Source organism: Oncorhynchus gorbuscha, linkage group LG06, assembly GCF_021184085.1.
Source record: "Oncorhynchus gorbuscha isolate QuinsamMale2020 ecotype Even-year linkage group LG06, OgorEven_v1.0, whole genome shotgun sequence".
Lineage (NCBI taxonomy): Eukaryota > Metazoa > Chordata > Actinopteri > Salmoniformes > Salmonidae > Oncorhynchus > Oncorhynchus gorbuscha.
This window is the reverse complement of record NC_060178.1, coordinates 80,404,848-80,425,656: the sequence shown is the minus strand read 5'-3', so window position 1 is coordinate 80,425,656 and position 20,809 is coordinate 80,404,848. Positions and strand designations below refer to the sequence as shown.

General features: G+C 43.4%; 1 protein-coding gene across 1 annotated transcript in view; it reads right to left on the bottom strand.

Moving 5' to 3' along the window:
• LOC124038391 (inactive heparanase-2-like) overlaps positions 1 to 20,809 on the bottom strand; it is a 180,690-nt gene that overhangs the window by 47,381 nt on the left and 112,500 nt on the right. The window contains exons 4-7 of the mRNA XM_046354223.1: positions 18,282 to 18,455; positions 16,240 to 16,411; positions 12,923 to 12,970; positions 1,883 to 1,976 (exon numbers count right to left, since the gene is read on the bottom strand). Coding sequence (XP_046210179.1) covers positions 1,883 to 1,976; positions 12,923 to 12,970; positions 16,240 to 16,411; positions 18,282 to 18,455 — 488 coding nt within the window. The remainder of the gene's footprint in view (positions 1 to 1,882; positions 1,977 to 12,922; positions 12,971 to 16,239; positions 16,412 to 18,281; positions 18,456 to 20,809) is intronic.

Genomic DNA, 20,809 nt, shown 5'->3' with positions numbered 1-20,809 from the left:
TTTAGATTATGTGACACCCTGTGCAGATTGGACCTGGGAGTGTTTAGGTTACTGTAAACTTGGTATCGTTTGATTGGTCAATTGTGGTTGGTTTTGGGTTGGAAGGTTACACCTTCAAATGTTATAAATGGGATTAAATGCCTTTGTTCTCTCTCTCTTAGAATGCTGTTCATTGACTACAGCTCAGCCTTCAACACCATTATCCCCTCCAAGCTTGTCACCAAGCTTAGGACTCTGGGTCTGAACACCTCCCTCTGCAACTGGATCTTGGACTTCCTGATCCTTAACACAGGGGCCCCACAGGGGTGTGCGCTTAGTCCCCTCCTGTACTCACTGTTCACCCACGACTGTGTGCACGACTCCATCACCATTATCAAGTTCATTGACAACATGATGGTGGTAGGCCTGATCACCGGCAATGATGAGTCAGCCTACAGAGAGGAGGTCAGTGACCTGACAGTGTGGTGCCTGAGTAAGACCAAGGAGCAGATCCACATCGATGGGGCGGCAGTGGAGCAGGTAGACAGCTTCAAGTTCCTCTGTGTCCAAATCACTAAAGACTTAAAATGGTCCAAACACACACGTACAGTCGTGAAGAAAGAGTGACAGTGCCTCTTCCCCCTCAGGAGATTGAAGAAGTTTGGCATGGGCACTCAAATCCTGAAAAGGTTCTACAGCTGTACTACTGAGAGCATATTGACTGGCTGTATCACTGGTTGGTATGGCAATAGCACCGTTCTCAATCACATGGCTCTACAGAGTGTTGTGGGGACAGCCCAGTACATTACTGGGGCTGAGCTCCCTGCCATCCAGGACCTCTATATTAGGCGGTGTGAAAAGACCCCAACCACCCAAGATGATTTTCTTCTGCCACAGGGCAAGAGGTATCGGTGCATCAAGTCTGACAACAACAGACTCTTGAACAGCTTCGATCCCCAAGCAATGCAAATGATAAATAGCTAACAAATAGCTACACGGACCGAGTTTACCCTGTATCTTTATTGACCTTTTACTTCAGTATTTGTCTCTATCCACATTCACAGGGCCCTAGACACACTAACACACACACACACACACACGCGCAAGGTTGCTAGATCGAATCCCCGGGCTGAGGTAAAAAGGTAAAAATCTGTCGTTCTGCCCCTGAACAAGACAGTAAACCTTCTGTTCCTAGGCCATCATTATAATTAAGAATTTGTTCTTAACTGACTTGCCTAGTTAATAAAAAACGAAACACTCACTCCATCATTTTTTCACTCACACATAATACGCACATACATTTATACTAGCTCTACACACCCACACACCTGGATCTCTGTCCGGAAGACCTATTCTCTCTGCTCTAAACAGCTTCCAGAGAATCTCTCTCCTAGCATGGCTGCAAACCATTACTACTGGACAGCAAATGGGGAAACGCACAAGCACGTACAGTACAGCACAAACACGCTTGCATACATGCCTGCGCACACACACAAACTCACACACACAATAGGGCAGCACACATTGTTCTATGGTTGTTTTAATGTGCTTTGGTGGGTCCTCTCTTTTACAATAGACAATAATTGGGTATTTTCTATCAGCTCAGAGACTGTGACTATAGGTTGGTAGCAATTGTTACTTAATTGTGAGCATGACAGATCGGTTCTTCTGGCCTTTTCTTCTCACTGAGGGAAGTTACTGTTCCAGATCTGAGAGTTGAGATCCATAAAACTGAACTGGGAACTGTGCCCTTACAGAGGTAGGCCTATGGAGGGACAAGACAGTGGGACAGGAGAGCACAGGGGCAGGGGTTGGGAAGAGACACGTGTAACGGAGGTGATTTGGTGAAGCATACTTACATAATGACTGACCTTTCCTGTGTCAACACTTCCCTTTCTCTCACCTTGAGTACTTTGGTGATCTGTTCGGTCAGGGTGTCCAGCAGGCGAGTCTTCAGAAAGTCCTCTACTTTGGTCACTCTGCCATCCATGTAGTAGCTACAGACAGAACAACAAGACACACAGACACTTCAGAACAGAATACAAGCAACTTCTGATAAATGCACACAGCAAATTCTCCAGTGTTAAAAAAACTAAAATAACATTGAAAGTGTTGTCTGGGGACCCATATAGACACCGGAACAGTGTTAAATTAACACACTACTTCAAATATTTTCAATGGTGCCTTGCCTTTCTGGTAAATTGTAGAATTTACCACCCATGACTGAATTTGTTAGTGACAGAGACATGGTTGTCACATTCATTTTCAATCTTGTGGACTAAGCCAAAATGTTATAGTTTTACCCTAGGAAATTCATACACATCACTCATGTGTGGTAACTCTACAATTTGCTCGAAAGGCAAGCCACTCTGGGAAATCTTTGAATATAGATTTACACTAAGTAGTGTGTTAATTTACAACTGTTCTAGTGTCTATATGGGTCCACAGGCTCAACATTTTTAGTGTTGATTTAAAACTCTCAGTGTTTTTTGTTTTTTTTAACACTAATATCATTAACTGGTTATAATCTGACGCCAAATGCTCTCACTACACTTTACACTTAGAGTTTGCACTTATCAAAAGTATCATTCTCATGAGAAAAAAGCCTACGGTACACACAAACTGAAACCCTTACTAACGCTTCATAAGAAAGTCCAGTAATAAACCATTTAGAAATAGTATGTTCACCAATTAATAATCATTATTTAATAATAGCATATATAACCTTCATTTGTCAAATTTAGTAAGCTATATACAGTATATATATATATATATATATATATATATATATATATATATATATATATATATATATATATATATATATATATATATATATATATATATATATTAATGTAACCTTTATTTAACTAGGCAAGTCAGTTAAGAACAAATTCTTATTTACAATGACGGCCTACCCCAGCCAAACCCAAACAATGCTGGGCCAATTGTGCGCTGCCCTATCGGACTCTCAATCCCGTCAGGATGTGATACAGCCTGGATTTGAACCAGGGTGCCTGTAGTGATGTCTCAAGCGCTGAGATGCAGTGCATTAGACCGCTGCTCCACTCGGGAGCTCCCCCAATATATTGATTGTATTTTTATATAGCGAGTACCTTTCCAGGTACTCAAAGCACTGTAAGTTAGGGAAACTCACCTCATCCACTACCAATATGTAGCACCCACTTGGGTAATACACAGAAAACCATTTGTGCCACAACGCTCACCACACATCAACTATCCGGTGGAGAGGTGAGGAGTGACATATTGATGTCTCTGAGGGGTCTTTGGCCTGGTTCGCTAACTACCTCTCTCCAAGAGTGCAGTGTATAGTCAGAACATCTGTAGTGTCAGCCACTGCCTCTCACCGAGGGAGTACTCCAAGGATCGATCCTAGGCCCCACGCTCTTCTCAATTTACATCAACAACATAGCTGAGGCAGTAGGAAGCTCTCTCATCCATTTACATGCAGATGATACAGTCTTATACTCACCTCCAAAACAAAGGTCATGTGGTTCGGTAAGAAGAATGCCCCTCTCCCCACCGGTGTGATTACTACCTCTGAGGGTTTAGAGCTTGAGGTAGTCACATCATACAAGTATTTGGGAGTATGGCTAGATGGTACACTGTCCTTCTCTCAACACATATCAAAGCTGCAGGATACGGTTAAATCTAGACTTGGTTTCCTTAAATGTAATCGTTCCTCTTTCAACCCAGCTGCCAAACTAACGCTGATTCAGATGACCATCCTACCCATGCTAGACTACGGAGACATAATTTAAAGATTGGCAGGTAAGGGTGCTTTTGTGCGGCTTGATGTTCTTTACCATTCGGCCATCAGATTAGCCACCAATGCGCTTCATAGGACACATCACTGTACTCTATATACTGTAAACTGGTCATCTCTGAATACCCATTGCATAAAACTCTCTTAGGCCTCACTCCCCCATACCTACTGCAGCCCGCATCCTCCACATACAACAGCCATTCTGCCAGTCACATTCTGTTAAAGGTCCCCAAAGCACTTTTGCCTTTTAGTAGGCCGTCATTGTAAATAAGAATTAGTTCTTAACGGAATTGCCTTTTTAAATAAAGGTTAAATAAAATATACAAATAAATATGGTAATTAGGAAGGAGGGGAATGATTTGGTGGCCATGATGAATATGGGGCCAGGTTGGGAATTTAGCCAGGGCACTGGAGTTAACACCCCTACTCTTACAATAAGTGCCAATGGATTGACATGTGACCACAGAGAGTCAGGACACCTGTTTAATGTCCCATCTGATAAATGGCACCCTATGCAAGGCAATGTCCCCATCACTGCCCTGGGGCATTGGGATTTGATCTTAAGATCAGAGGGAAGGGTGCCCCATACTGGCCCTTCAACACTACAGTATTTAGATAGTTATACACACACGTTCTATTTAAATTACTTGTTTGGTTTCTCACTATGGGTAGCTTCCATCTCACTCTACCAGCCCATGTACCTTCCTGTTACTTATTCCCACCACAGTGGAAGAAAGGAAAGAGACTTTTGTGATTTGGTTAGCCACACCCTAAGCTAACGTAGCTAGCTAACAAAGAACGTACTTTCTCTTCAGCTAGCAGTGTGCTTGCTAAAGCTAGGCTACTAACACTTGAGGTGAATGCTAGCAAGCTAAACGCCAGGACTAGCTGGCTACGCAGCTACGCATTGGTGAAGCACATGACTAGAACTAGCTCCTTCGCTAGCTCTCTCTACCTGCACGGTAGTATTCTTCTCTCACCTAGCTCACCAGCACCTTTACTGGCTAGGCTGACTGGTCCTACCTTCCGGTTTTGCAGTCTTGAGAGCCCTCTAACCTATAGAGCAACTCCACCTTGCTGTGCTCTCCGGGTTACTGAGTGCAATTTACGACAGGCTTGTAGCCCACTTAGAGTCATGGTTACCACCTCCCCTTGCCAGGATGACCCAAGCCAGGCACCCAAGCCAGGCACCCAAGCCAGGCACGAGCTCCCATATCTGCCCCTGCGGCTCTTGCATCTCAGAGAAAGACTCCCATCCTTTCTGCTTTGCCTGTTTGGGAAACAAGCATTCTTGAGAGGCAGTCAACTACCAGGAGTCTTATCTGCACTGCAGCACACTGTTTAAGGTTAGCCAGAGAAGGAGACAAAAAAATGCTCCTGCTCTGGGTACCCCCCACTCCAAGCCACATCTGTACCCCCCCCCCCAGGGTAGGCGACAAGCGCTCATCTGTACACATCTGGGCGGAGGTGATTGACAACCTTGACTCTCTTCCCTTATTTAGCGAAGACACAATCTCGGGAGAGGGGGAGATAGAAGATGATGAGGCCCATGATAATAGCAGCCTCTCCAACTTTGAGCCCGAAGATGGAGGAATTGAGTCCCCACTTCCTCCCTCCCAAACACCTGCACCCATCCCCAGGTGCACCGCCAAGGGCACAGCCGGTGACGAGGTTGCTAATCCCATCTGGGATTACACGCTCAATGTCCCACCGGTCCCACCGGACCATTTGTACGAGTGGAGGAGACTCCAACCGCAATCAGCCCTGACCAAACCTAGCATTCCGACAGTTGTGGCTTGCCTAAAGGAGGCAAAATGGTCCTGGGAAAAGCCTTTTTCTGGTAGACTAACCCCTAATTGTTCCCCTACCCTGAACATGCATAGACGAGTTTCCAGTTTCCATAAGGCCCCTCCGGTGGAGCCTCCTCTGGCTAACGGTTAACTACCTTAATCCCTCACGCAGTGCATCCCTGTTGGTTAACACCACCCTCCCGAACAAGAGGGATGCTTTTGTTCATTTGTCATAAAATGTACATAACAGCAGACCATTTTGTCAGAGCACCTAACATGTCCACCTTACTTACGGCTTATCAAGTGAAGCTGCTGGACAATATGGAAAGTCAATGTACAGATGACCCTGCTATGTGGGAGGAAATCTGTGTCACCACAGATCTCAACCTATGTGCCTCTCGGGACACTGTACAGAGTTGTTAAGGTCAACGGCATCATGGACTTTACCCAGTACTAGGACATTTTAGCCAAAAACCTGGTTGCCTCTACCAGCAGACTGATATCAAGGATTTGGAAAGATTCTCTATGAAGGAATGGTCTAAGATTCCTCCCAATGTGTCATTCAATCTCAGAAAACATTTTTAGAAAAAGTCTCAATGCCATTATCCTCGCAAGGTGACTTAGGTGAGGTATAGAAAGGTATAGAAAACAGGAGTGGCAATCATTTTTAACCATATCTTTTAGAGAAAAAAAAAGTATTACTTGTAAAACAAAATCTCTTTCTCTGAGCAATTGTATTAGCATAAAATAATATACAGTAAAGCTCAGTACTTGAATTCTTTATTTTATACAGACAATTTTGCTCATCTTCATCAACGGCATTAATCCCACTGTATATGACTACTACCAATGCCACAGGCCGTTTTAAACCATATCATTTTGGGGGGTTCAGTTCCTCTTTAATTAAACATTTATTAAATTAGGCAAGTCAGTTAAGAACAAATTCTTATTTTCAATGACAGCCTAGGAACACTGGGTTAACTGTCTTGTTCAGGGGCAGAACGGCAGAGTTTTACGTTGTCAGATGGGGATTTGAGCTTGCAACCTTTCAGTTACTAGTCCAATGCTCTACTGCCACCCAGAATAAAGATTCATAAGATAATGTATACGGTGTTTAATATAGATAAATTATATATACTAATTATTATCAAAGTATTTTTGGAAGTACCTGATCTAAAGCAATCACTATGTACAGTTTATGAGTGCCATTAACGTGGTATGGGTTTCCATTGAATTCAGGTAGGTTTAGGCTATTATCAATAATGTCATCATGTAACCCTTTTTGGGGGAATTGACACAGTGGGTTTTGTCACATTTGGCAATGCTGCCGACAACACTCTACTTGAAGGGGGTATAAAAAAGACATTCACAACACCTTTATGAAACCAGTCATAACACCTCGCAGTATCAGTTATAACAACCTTCATAACAATCTCAGAACGAAAAGTTAACAGTAACACAGAAATATATCTTTATATGTACATTTGTTTTTAGAAATGTGTATTTTCACAGCCACAGTACCCAACCCCCAAAGTATTATCGTAGGAACACATATTTTTGGCTTAAGTTGGCAGAGAACATGCTGCAGGCCTAACATGACATTTACGATTTGTGCTCCAGGCTAGGACTCACTGTCGACCAGGTACTCTGTTTGCTTCAGATCCACCTTCTTACTGTATGTTCTGTACTTATTCATGGATACGGGGTCAAATTGACACAGAACATCTACTGCGTATAGGCTTTTGAACATAATTGGAGGGTGGAGATACTATTGATAATTCCAAGGGCTGTTTACCCAGTGGCATCCTGCAGCACTGAAAGAGAGAGGATACAAAACACTCTGTGCACACAGTAACTAAATGTGCTGCTCCTAGCCAGTTCCGTGGATAGTGTATTAGAGCACGGATGTCTTACAGCACAAATGGGCAACTTTGATGTGGGCCACAAAGAATATTTTGCAGTTTTAAAGTTTGCTGCTTTTCTACACATTTTGCCATGGGGCCGGGAGCAAAAATGTTACAGCTAATTTCCTTGAATTTGACACATTTTGCCAATGAGTGGAGAGAAATGTTTGCCGTTTTTAATGTGATATCTGAGTGAGCCCCCGATTGGTAATATCTGAGTGAGACCCCGATTGATAATATCTGAGTGAGCCCCCGATTGGTAATATCTGAGTGAGACCCCGATTGGTAATATCTGAGTGAGACCCCGATTGATAATATCTGAGTGAGACCCCGATTGATAATATCTGAGTGAGACCCCGATTGATAATATCTGAGTGAGACCCCGATTGGTAATATCTGAGTGAGACCCCGATTGGTAATATCTGAGTGAGCCCCCGATTGATAATATCTGAGTGAGACCCCGATTGGTAATATCTGAGTGAGACCCCGATTGGTAATATCTGAGTGAGACCCCGATTGGTAATATCTGAGTGAGACCCCGATTGGTAATATCTGAGTGAGACCCCGATTGGTAATATCTGGGTGAGACCCCGATTGGTAATATCTGAGTGAGACCCCGATTGGTAATATCTGAGTGAGCCCCCGATTGGTAATATCTGAGTGAGCCCCCGATTGGTAATTGGTAATATCTGAGTGAGACCCCGATTGGTAATATCTGAGTGAGACCCCGATTGGTAATATCTGAGTGAGCCCCCGATTGGTAATATCTGAGTGAGACCCCGATTGGTAATATCTGAGTGAGACCCCGATTGGTAATATCTGAGTGAGCCCCGATTGGTAATATCTGAGTGAGACCCCGATTGGTAATATCTGAGTGAGACCCCGATTGGTAATTGGTAATATCTGAGTGAGACCCCGATTGGTAATATCTGAGTGAGACCCCGATTGGTAATATCTGGGTGAGACCCCGATTGGTAATATCTGAGTGAGACCCCGATTGGTAATATCTGAGTGAGACCCCGATTGGTAATATCTGAGTGAGCCCCGGTAATATCTGGTGAGACCCCGATTGGTAATATCTGAGTGAGACCCCGATTGGTAATATCTGAGTGAGACCCCGATTGGTAATATCTGAGTGAGACCCCGATTGGTAATATCTGAGTGAGACCCCGATTGGTAATATCTGAGTGAGACCCCGATTGGTAATATCTGAGTGAGACCCCGATTGGTAATATCTGAGTGAGACCCCGATTGGTAATATCTGAGTGAGACCCCGATTGGTAATATCTGAGTGAGACCCCGATTGGTAATATCTGAGTGAGACCCCGATTGGTAATATCTGAGTGAGACCCCGATTGGTAATATCTGAGTGAGACCCCGATTGGTAATATCTGAGTGAGACCCCGATTGGTAATTCGACCATGATTCAAATGTTTAGCTGACATGGACTAAATGACTGTCAAGAGAAAAAGACTACTGATGCACAACCACATTTATAAACTGCACCTTGTGTATTCTACTGTTCTAACTCTCAGCGGTATTTCAAGGGAATTTCATTTTGAAAACTTCTTATGAATGATGAAGAATAAATGTATTATAAAGTTTGTTATGCATGATACGGCAACACGCATAAAGGTGTGATGAATGCCTTGTATGAATGTATGTATGCCCCCTTCAACTAAAGTGTTACCATGTACTGTACATAGAGGAAGTTATTTGTGAAGTATCTATTTTGTACTAATGAAGACTTTATGTATTCTATATAAACCTTTATCAATTCTTGTTTTTTAAAGTGGGACCTAATTGTTGGAAAACTATCAAATATTTTACCATCAAGGGTTACCAAAACGCTACCAAACTGGGTAAAGATACCATTTATGTGTGGCCAACTTTGTCAGACAAAAATACATAGTACACAGTAGTTTTGTAGGGAAGCTGTCTGCTGATCTGACTGCTCCTCTACCTATGGGAAGAATTAAAGCGTGAACACATCTGTAGAGAACAGAACGTATCCTCTATTTGGAATTACATTCTTTACCAAGACAATGATGAATCACCTTTCCTCACAGCAGTAGCCTTTCTCTCCTCTCGATCTTTCTCTCTCTCTCTCTCTCTCTCTCTCTGGCTCTATCTATATACTGTACTACTCTGTCTTTTCTCTCTTGCTAAATTTCAATCTCTCTCCTTCTCTTTCTCATCTCACATTCTTCCTCTTTCTCCCCTCTACAATGGTTCTCTCTCTGACTTGTGAAATGGTTGAGATGTAGATAAATACCAGATTTAGTCTGAGACGAGTATTAAGATGTCAGAGGGAAGAGCGAGAAAGTGACAAGAATTGGAGGAAGGCAGGGAGGGATCAGAGAGAGAGAAAAAGGAGACAAGTGAGAGAGAAAGAAGGAGAGCGATAGCGAAAGGGAGACAAGAGACAAAGGGTGCGCTCGTGTGTATGTGTGAGTGTGAGTGTTTGTGAGGGTCTAAGCTCCACCAATGAATAAAATGTGTCCCTCCAGGGGAATGGGCCCACAGGATTTACGAGTCCGGTGGGACAGTGAATAAAGTGTGGAGTCTTTGCTCTTTCTTCCTCCCACTGCTATCTCTATTTTCTCTACTTTCTCCATATACTGTAGCTGTAAAAAACATCAGTCCTCTTGCTGAGTGTTCAGTCTTCTGACTACATGGTCTCTATTCATGGAGCAATACTCCCGCTAGGCCAAAACGTGTTACTTGCGTAACCCTCGGTTCTCTGATATTATAAGTGAGATATCTCACATGAAGGGGATTGACAAGAGTCTCAGAAGCTCGAAGAACCAATCACACACGTCTGTCGGAAACAGGCAAGTCGAGGAGCGAATAAGGTGTACCCCTCCCCTCATCCCCCCACTCGCCCACCCTCTGATCATTCTTGAGCATGCAAACTTCCTCAAGTTCTTGCTAGTAGGGAATGGTGTAGTGCTATTTGGGTTGTTAATTAGATTCTTTCTGCCATTTCAATATTTCTTGTTTTTTATTATTATTTGTGTACTTGTTGGACATTTTACAGCATTGTTAGGAGCTACTAACATAAGCATTGTCACTGCTATAACATCTGCTAAACTGTGTACGCGAACAATAAACTGTTATTTTATTTGAATGCGGTGAGACATCTCCCTCATAATATCAGAGAACCACATGCTACGCAAATAACCTTAAGTTCTCTTTCAGTTGTTAGTTTCGATCTCACATGAGGGATATGGCCAACTCCCGTATCACAGAATGCTCTCTGAAGCCAGTTAGTCTCAACGTATCAACCCTCAGAGGCCCCGACACTGAGGACAGTATACGCCAAAGAAGGCGCAATGACGTCTAGCCGGTAGAACATCATAAAAGTATGCAAGGAGATGCCCTCAAACAGTGCCCAAGAAATAGCCATACCTCTGGTGGAGTGAGCCCTCAGGCCATCCGGAGGCTGTAACCCCTTGCTATTATAGGCCAATATAATAGCTTCCACAATCCGTGATAACTGTTGACGAGAGAGGCGTCTCTCACAAAACACACAAAGAGCTAGTCGCTCTTGTGCAAAGCTTTCGTTCTATCCAAGTATATGAGCATTATGGGTACTGGACACAAACTGGGGGGGGGGGGATAAAGTCACCCAACACAGAAGACAAGCGAAGAAAAACCTGCACTCGGCGGAGTAACCTCACAGCACACCTGTGAACAGATGAACTTGGAAAACGGATCAAGTCATGCTGAGGAGAGCTAAGAGAATGACTGTTTGTGAGGAAGGGAGGTGAGATTGATCAAAAGGTGAGCGAGTGGCTCTTTATGATGAGGGGAGCTGCTCACATCATTTGCCTCTCGACCTGTCTGTACCCGACAGACATGTGTGATTGGTTCTTTGAGATGATGAGATTCTGGTGAATCACGCTCATGTGAGATATCAAAACAAATAATTGAAAGAGAACACAACCACACTATGAGGATGAAGACAACAGTAGGGAAGTGACAGGGGAAGTTCTGGCAGTACTGGAGAAAGAGAACATTGAAATCATGTACTGTACTGTATGTTAGCGTCAGCTTGGGAAGATATACCTGTTGTATATTTGTGTGTGTGTGTGTGTGTGTGTGTGTGTGTGTGTGTGTGTGTGTGTGTGTGTGTGTGTGTGTGTGTGTGTGTGTGTGTGTGTGTGTGTGTGTGTGTGTGTGTGTGTGTGTGTGTGTGTGTGTGTGTGTGTGTGCCTGCATGCGTGCTTGTCTGTGTGTAAGAGGTGTGGACGCTTAGTGCTACACTAATCATCCCTAACCCTCTTACCTGAGCTTCCCCACAGAATGCCAGAACGAGGGAGACAACAGGCATGGTGAACCGTCTGGTCACAGATACACTCTGGCATGTGTAACACCTGTTTTGTGTTCCTAACATGTAACATGCTGTTCCATGCCAAATGACTCCAATATGTAAACTGTATAACTAAACCAAGTTGTTCAACACAATTCTAATATGTACCATCTAGAGGAAGTGCTGCTATTATGAATGGATTGGTGCAACTTTCTCTCTATAGAAAAACACAAGACCGAATCATTCACGTTGCATTTCTTCAGATCTTAGGCAAGGTTCATGCAAGTGTATTTCACTGTTGGTCAAAGTGGCACCTTTTCAGAGCTTTTATTGGTTAAAAGTTGGTTTATAGAGGTCAGCCTATCTGTCACGCAGTCTGGCTAGCATAAAACCTAGTCCTGTTGTGTAAAGAGGGTAATTGGCAGGACATGTGTGTGTATGCGTGTGTGTGTGTGTAAGCATATGGTTTGACTTTGCCAGTGTGGGTGGTGCTAAACCTTCCTCTTCCCAATCCCTTAATTAGCCTGACCTTGGCCTTAACGAGACCCGTCTCTAGCAGTGTGGTGTGTGTCTGTGTGTGCATTTGTACGTGTTTGCGTGCATGCGTGTGCGTGTGTTAATGAGACAAATATGTGAGTACCTTGGCACGAAACAGCAATATTCCCTTATTTTGAAACTACTGCACAGACTATTTTACTTCGTTCTGACAGCAAATTTTTTTGCTCTCTCAGAATGTCAACCACAGTTCCTCTTGCCTGTAAAACAATGACCATTACAAACCACAACAACAGCCAGACATGTCTTTAGCCGCTCAGTCACTTCAAGAACGACACCACAAGTCAGAATGGGGAGGAAAGCAGAGGAGAGAGAGTGAGGGAAAATACCAAACTAAAACCATGCCATTCTTTCAGCAGCTGGTTCTCACTATAGCTTGTATTTTTTATAAAAGCCTTCAAAATATTTCTCCCTGGAAACAGTTTGACTGGAAACCATTTTTATTCTACTTTACAAATTTCAAGAGGTTTTATGAATGAGAACTTGTTTATTGTTATTATGATGATGATGATTATTATATAGGGACTGTGTGTATGAAGCTAAGTGATACAGGTATGCAGATATAGGATAGAAAAAGGGGTAAAATACCTACTGTTGCCACGTTACAGCATCCACAACAGAACCGGCATTCTTCATGAACCTGGGAATAAAGACACAAGAGATTCAGTTTACAGCATCACTGAGATACCAGTACTTCATTTTGGAATAAAACACAGACTTTTCATTAGTTTCATATGTCTTGGCTTCTTGACCAGGTTGTCAATGTGTGTGTGCGCGTGTGTGATTCAGTGAGTGTGTGTATTTCTAACTGTTAAAGCCAAAGAGGCACGTGAGAAACAAGACATGAGGACCGGGTAGTCTCAACCTGAAACTCTCCTTATTTGGTTCTGAGAGTCTTTCTGACATGTCCAGACTCTTCTGTCTAAACAGCTTGTCAGAAAGGCACTCTCACCAGTTAAAGATGTTTAGTCTTGGTTACATCTTTTAACTGACACCGATGTTACCTCCGTCCATTTGGCCTTTGTTTTCTTAAGCAGACAACTGTGGCAGACACACACACACACACACACACACACACACACACACACACACACACACACACACACACACACACACACACACACACACACACACACACACACACACACACACACACACACACACACACACACACACACACACACACACACACCTGAGACAGAGGTTGTGACCGTGAGACAAAGTCAAACCAGGGGAAAGACCTGTCAGTCAGACCAGGGGTAAGACCTGTCATTCAAACCAGGGGAAAGACCAGTCGGTCAAACCAGGGGAAAGACCAGTCGGTCAAACCAGGGGAAAGACTGGTCAAACCAGGGGAAAGACTGGTCAAACCAGGTGAAAGACTGGTCAAACCAGGGGAAAGACTGGTCAAACCAGGTGAAAGACTGGTCAAACCAGGGGAAAGACTGGTCAAACCAGGTGAAAGACTGGTCAAACCAGGGGAAAATCCGGTAGAGGGAAAGGAGGATAACAGAGAGGAGGAGTTAGAGGAGGAGTTAGAGGAGGAGTTAGAGGAGGAGTTAGAGGAGGACCTGCCTCGTAATTCACAAAGACTCTCTAAATCCAACTCATCAGCTCAGCTATAGTAAGTAAGAGTTGTATAGTAGTAAGTATTGCTAACGTAAATGTTATAACTATTGATGTGTACCTACAGAAAAGGTTGACCTCAGGCATATCTATTTTTAGCAGCCTTTATTATACTGAACAAAAATAAAACGCATCAATTTCAAAGATTTGACTGAGTTCCAGTTCATGTAAGGAAATCAGTCAATTGAAATAAATAAATGAGGCTTTAATCTATGGATTTGTCATGACTGGGAATTCAGGTATGCATCTGTTGGTCACAGATATCTTTAAAAAAAGGTAGGGGTGTGGATCAGAAAACCAGTCAGTATCTGGTGTGACCACCATTTGCCTCATGCAGCGCGACATATCTCCTCCACATAGAATTGATCAAGCTGTTGATTGCGGCCTGTGGAATGTTTATCCCACTCCTCTTCAATGGCTGTGCGAAGTTGCAGGATATTGGCGGGAACTGGAACACGCTGTCATACACGTCGATACAGAGCATTCCAAACCTGCTCAATGTGTCACTCCCTGCCCATAGAGAGGCCTTTATTCTCTATTTTGGTTAGGCCAGGGTGTGACTAGGGTGGGCATTCTAGTTTCTGTATTTCTATGTTTTCTATTTCTTAGTTTTTGGCCGAGTGTGGTTCCCAATCAGAGGCAGCTGTCTATCGTTGGCAGCTGTCTATCGTGGGAATCATACTTAGGCAGCCATTTTCCCACCTGTGTTTTGTGGGTAGTTGTTATCTGTATAGTTTGTGCACCTTACAGAAGTGTTTAGTTTTTTTTCACTTCGTTGTTTTGTTCAAGTGTTTTGGTTAATAAAGAATCATGAACACGTGCCACGCTGCGTTTTGGTCCGATCCTCATTATGACAAGAGCCGTGACACAATGGGTGACATGTCTGGTGAGAATGCAGGCCATGGAAGAACTGGGACATTTTCAGCTTCCAGGAATTGTTTTTCAAATCCTTTGTGACAGAGGGCCGTGCACTATCATGCTAAAACATTAGGTGATGGAGGTGGATGAATGGCACGACAATGGGCCTCAGGATCTCGTGACGGTATTCATATTGCCATCGATAAAACGCAATTGTGTTCGTTGTCTGTAGCATCTCTGTGCATTCATATTGCCATCGATAAAACACAATTGTGTTCGTGGTCTGTAGCTTATGCCTTCCCATACCATAACCCCACCGCCACCATGGGGCACTCAGTACACAACATTAATGTCAGCAAACCACTCGCCACTGGTTGGATGTACTGCCAAATTCTCCAAACAAAATGTTGGAGGCAGTTTATGGTAGAGTGAACTCGTGAACCTTTCTGCAGTCAGATTGTCAAATGCACGCTCCCTCAAACCTTTGAGACATCTGTGGCATTGTGTTGTGTGACAAAATGGATCATTTTAGAATGGCCTTTTATTGTCCCAGTACAAGGTGCACATGTATAACGATCATACTGTTTAATCATCTTCCTGGTATGCCACACTTATCAGGTGGATGGATTATCTTGGCAAAGGAGAAATACTCACAAACAGGGATGTTAACAAATGTCTGCACAAACTGAGAGAAATAAGCTTTTTGTGGAACATTTCTGAGATCTTTTATTACAGATCATGAAACATGGGACCAACACTTTACGTGTTGTATTTATATTTTGTACAGTGTACATAAGCATCATAGAGGTATGCAAAAAAATGCTGCTCTGCCAAATACATATTTTTGGAGTGGAGAAAATCCACCATTTAACACATAACAAATACAACAATTAACCTAACAAAGCCACTACTTTTGGCAAGTCCCAATGGTATGTCTAAGATAGAGGGGTGGAAATGTGTATAAGAGGACTAGACAAAGATTATCTGGTCTGTGAGAGAGAAGAGAGAGGAGAGAGGAGAGAAGAGAGAGCGAGGGGACAGGTGGGACATCGCTTGGCCACCTTATCAATCCACTGACACTCTATACAGCTGACAGCCTATTTAACTACACCAGGGCCTGGGACCATCAGACTGTAGGCTTCTACATAAACACTGGGCCTGTGTATAGTGTGTGTGTGTGTGTGTGTGTGTGTGTGTGTGTGTGTGTGTGTGTGTGTGTGTGTGTGTGTGTGTGTGTGTGTGTGTGTGTGTGTGTGTGTGTGTGTGTGTGTGTGTGTGTGTGTGTGTGTGTGTGTGTGTGTGTGTGTGTGTGTGTGTGTGTGTGTGTGTTGCTTAAATCACATTTCCAAAAGATAACTCCATACCATAGTTCAGGACCTTGTAGTGTGGCCATATAGTGACAACGGTGTCAGTGAAGCGACTCACCCATCGAGCAGCAGAATGGCGTTTTTGCGTGGTCGTCCAGCATTCGGGCCCAAGAGGTGTGCTCGGCTATAGTAGCGTACAGACTGCAGTAACGTTCTCAGCAGGGTGTAGTCCTGGGCTAGCTGGGTACTGTTCACTGTCTGACCCATCATGCTACGGTAGCCATTAGGCTCTGGAGAGAGATGGAGAGAGGGATGAAATGAAAGGTCAGGAAAGTGATATAAACAGTATGATCCACCATTTCACAACAACCATTCCACTCTGGTGAAAGATGGAGTGCAAATGGCAATCTTTAAAACAAATAGACATTTACTTCGATCTTCATTCAGGTTAATTTGTCAATACATTCTACCAGCTTATTTGCCCAGCTAAATCCTGTTTCTGGAGAGCTTGACTTGGTCAGATAGTTTTCCATCTTGGGGGAGGATCTTTGCTCCATAAGTGAACAGTAGAAACACTTCAACACCATAACGTCACAGACCCCCTCTAGCTCAGTCTGCTGCTAAACACAACTTGGGCAGTACTGACATTTTTATGTTGTCCTTGAATGGAACCCTATGTACACAGTAATACAGAAAGACACAGAGTGTGTCAATTATAACGCTGTCCAACACAAGTACTGTTAAAGAAGACACCCAGAGTGTTGTGGAGAGAGAGTGTTAGAGTGTAAGAGTGTGTGTGTGTGTGTGAGAGAGAGAGAGAGAGAGAGAGAGAGAGAGAGAGAGAGAGAGAGAGAGAGAGAGAGAGAGAGAGAGAGAGAGAGAGAGAGAGAGAGAGAGAGAGAGAGAGAGAGAGAGAGAGAGAGAGAGAGAGAGAGAGAGAGAGAGAGAGAGAGTGAGGCAATGTCCAACATATGTTCCTCTCAGTGCACAGTAAGTGAGCGTTAACTAAATTGTCATTATTGTAATGTTGCTGGAGGGAGGACTTGCCAGGAGAATGGGCAAGGCTATCCCTCTCTTTCTCTCTCTCTCTCCATCTGTGTTGATGGTCTCCGCCAGAAGGAGGCTCAATTTCCCCCCAAAATAAAAACACAGACCCCTATAGTTCCCCCCTGCTGGCCATACTGTTTGTGTCTTTCATATTGGCATGTGCTCTCGTGTCAACTTTTTAAAACTACTCCATACTTGAGCATCCCGAAATACCCCCATCTCTCTCTCTCTCTCTCTCTCTCTCTCTCTCTCTCTCTCTCTCTCTCTCTCTCTCTCTCTCTCTCTCTCTCTCTCTCTCTCTCTCTCTCTCTCTCTCTCTCTCTCTCTCTCTCTCTCTCTCTCTCTCTCTCTCTCTCTCTCTCTCTCTCTCTCTCTCTCTCTCTCTCTCTCTACACTCTCTCTCTCTCTACACTCTCTCTCTCTACACTCTCTCTCTCTACACTCTCTCTGGTTTCATAAAGGTGTTATGTAATCCATCTCTCTCTCTCTCTCTCTCTCTCTCTCTCTCTCTCTCTCTCTCTCTCTCTCTCTCTCTCTCTCTCTCTCTCTCTCTCTCTCTCTCTCTCTCTCTCTCACTCTCTCTCTAACTCTCTCTCTCTCTACACTCTCTCTGGTTTCATAAAGGTGTTATGTAATCCTTTCTAAAGATGTTAGAAATAGTTTCATAAAGGTGTTAGACATTGTTTCATAAAGGTGTTAGAAATAGTTTCATAAAGGTGTTAGACATTGTTTCATAAAGGTGTTAGAAATAGTTTCATAAAGGTGTTAGAAATAGTTTCATAAAGGTGTTAGAAATAGTTTCATAAAGGTGTTAGAAATGGTTTCATAAAGGTGTTAGAAATAGTTTCATAAAGGTGCTAGAAATGGTTTCATAAAGGTGTTAGAAATTGTTTCATAAAGGTGTTAGAAATGGTTTCATAAAGGTGTTAGAAATAGTTTCATAAAGGTGTTAGAAATAGTTTCATAAAGGTGTTAGAAATTGTTTCATAAAGGTGTTCGGGATGCATTGTGTATACACTTCAAGTACAGTGTCACCTAATGTTTTATAATTCTACTGTATTAAATAGCATAACTGATATAATATATAGTATATAATGTTGTACAGATACTGACCGTTGCCCAGTTCCCAGGAGATGTTGTATTTCTTCCCGGCGCTGTATTTGAGTAGGCTGAGTGCTGAGGAGGAGTTCCAGGAGGAGTCAGGGTTTCTCTGCTGGGCGTTGAGCCCAAGGACCAGATGCAGACCAGCACACTCGGCAAAGTTGTACAGTTTGTCTAAAGACCTGGCTGGGAGCAAACCAGACGCAGTTGTAACTTTGTTTCTTTTCAAAAATATTTGAGGTAACTGTCAATCATATTGTGGCCGGGCTAACTTTATTACAAATAATTATTTATCAACATTGAAAACAGATATGGGACATTTTTTTCCAGTATGCTAGGTAAAACTAGCTAGAAAAACTGTGCCCTGTCTAACATCTGGACCTATCCCCTCCTACTGTAGGATCTGTGGTGGTGGGAACTCCACATTAGATGGCTAGATTAATTTTTGACTGTGGGAATATATGTAGCTACAAACCTATCACAGATTTAATGATTTATCGAAACTAAGTGATCCCGACTGGTTCTGAAAAACACCTGTTCCTAGTTCTAACCTTTAACCTCTTTAATCTGAGCCTGACTCATCATCTAAACTCTACAGTACTACAGTCCACCTTACCTAACCCCGTCAATCTGAGCCTGACTCATCATCTAAACTCTACAGTACTACAGTCCACCTTACCTAACCCCGTCAATCTGAGCCTGACTCATCATCTAAACTCTACAGTACTACAGTCCACCTTACCTAACCCCGTCAATCTGAGCCTGACTCATCATCTAAACTCTACGGTACTACAGTCCACCTTACCTAACCCCGTCAATCTGAGCCTGGCTCATCATCTAAACTCTACGGTACTACAGTCCACCTTACCTGACCCCGTCAATCTGAGCCTGACTCATCATCTAAACACTATGGTAATACAGTCCACCTTACCTAACCCTGTCAATCTGAGCCTGACTCATCATCTAAACTCTATAGTACTACAGTCCACCTTACCTGATCCCGTCAATCTGAGCCTGACTCATCATCTAAACTCTACAGTACTACAGTCCACCTTACCTAACTCCGTCAATCTGAGCCTGACTCATCATCTAAACTCTACAGTACTACAGTCCACCTTACCTAACTCCGTCAATCTGAGCCTGACTCATCATCTAAACTCTACAGTACTACAGTCCACCTTACCTGACCCCGTCAATCTGAGCCTGACTCATCATCTAAACTCTACGGTACTACAGTTCACCTTACCTAACCCCGTCAATCTGAGCCTGACTCATCATCTAAACTCTACGGTACTACAGTTCACCTTACCTAACCCCGTCAATCTGAGCCTGACTCATCATCTAAACTCTACAGTACTACAGTCCACCTTATTTTACCCCGTCAATCTGAGCCTGACTCATCATCTAAACTCTACAGTACTACAGTCCACCTTACCTAACTCTGTCAATCTGAGCCTGACTCATCATCTAAACTCTACGGTACTACAGTTCACCTTACCTAACCCCGTCAATCTGAGCCTGACTCATCATCTAAACTCTGCGGTACTACAGTTCACCTTACCTAACCCCGTCAATCTGAGCCTGACTCATCATCTAAACTCTACAGTACTACAGTCCACCTTATTTTACCCCGTCAATCTGAGCCTGACTCATCATCTAAACTCTACAGTACTACAGTCCACCATACCTAACCCCGTCAATCTGAGCCTGACTCATCATCTAAACTCTACAGTACTACAGTCCACCTTACCTAACCCTGTCAATCTGAGCCTGACTCATCATCTAAACACTATAGTTCTACAGTCCACCTTACCTAACCCCGTCAATCTGAGCCTGACTCATCATCTATACTCTACGGTACTACAGTTCACCTTACCTAACCCCGTCAATCGGAGGCTGACTCATCATCTAAACTCTACGGTACTACAGTTCACCTTACCTAACCCCGTCAATCTGAGCCTGACTCATCATCTAAACTCTACAGTACTACAGTCCACCTTATTTTACCCCGTCAATCTGAGCCTGACTCATCATCTAAACTCTACAGTACTACAGTCCACCTTACCTAACCCCGTCAATCTGAGCCTGACTCATCATCTAAACTCTACAGTACTACAGTCCACCATACCTAACCCCGTCAATCTGAGCCTGACTCATCATCTAAACTCTACAGTACTACAGTCCACCTTATTTTACCCCGTCAATCTGAGCCTGACTCATCATCTAAACTCTACAGTACTACAGTCCACCTTATTTTACCCCGTCAATCTGAGCCTGACTCATCATCTAAACTCTACAGTACTACAGTCCACCTTACCTAACCCCGTCAATCTGAGCCTGACTCATCATCTAAACTCTACAGTACTACAGTCCACCATACCTAACCCCGTCAATCTGAGCCTGACTCATCATCTAAACTCTACAGTACTACAGTCCACCTTATTTTACCCCGTCAATCTGAGCCTGACTCATCATCTAAACTCTACAGTACTACAGTCCACCATACCTAACCCCGTCAATCTGAGCCTGACTCATCATCT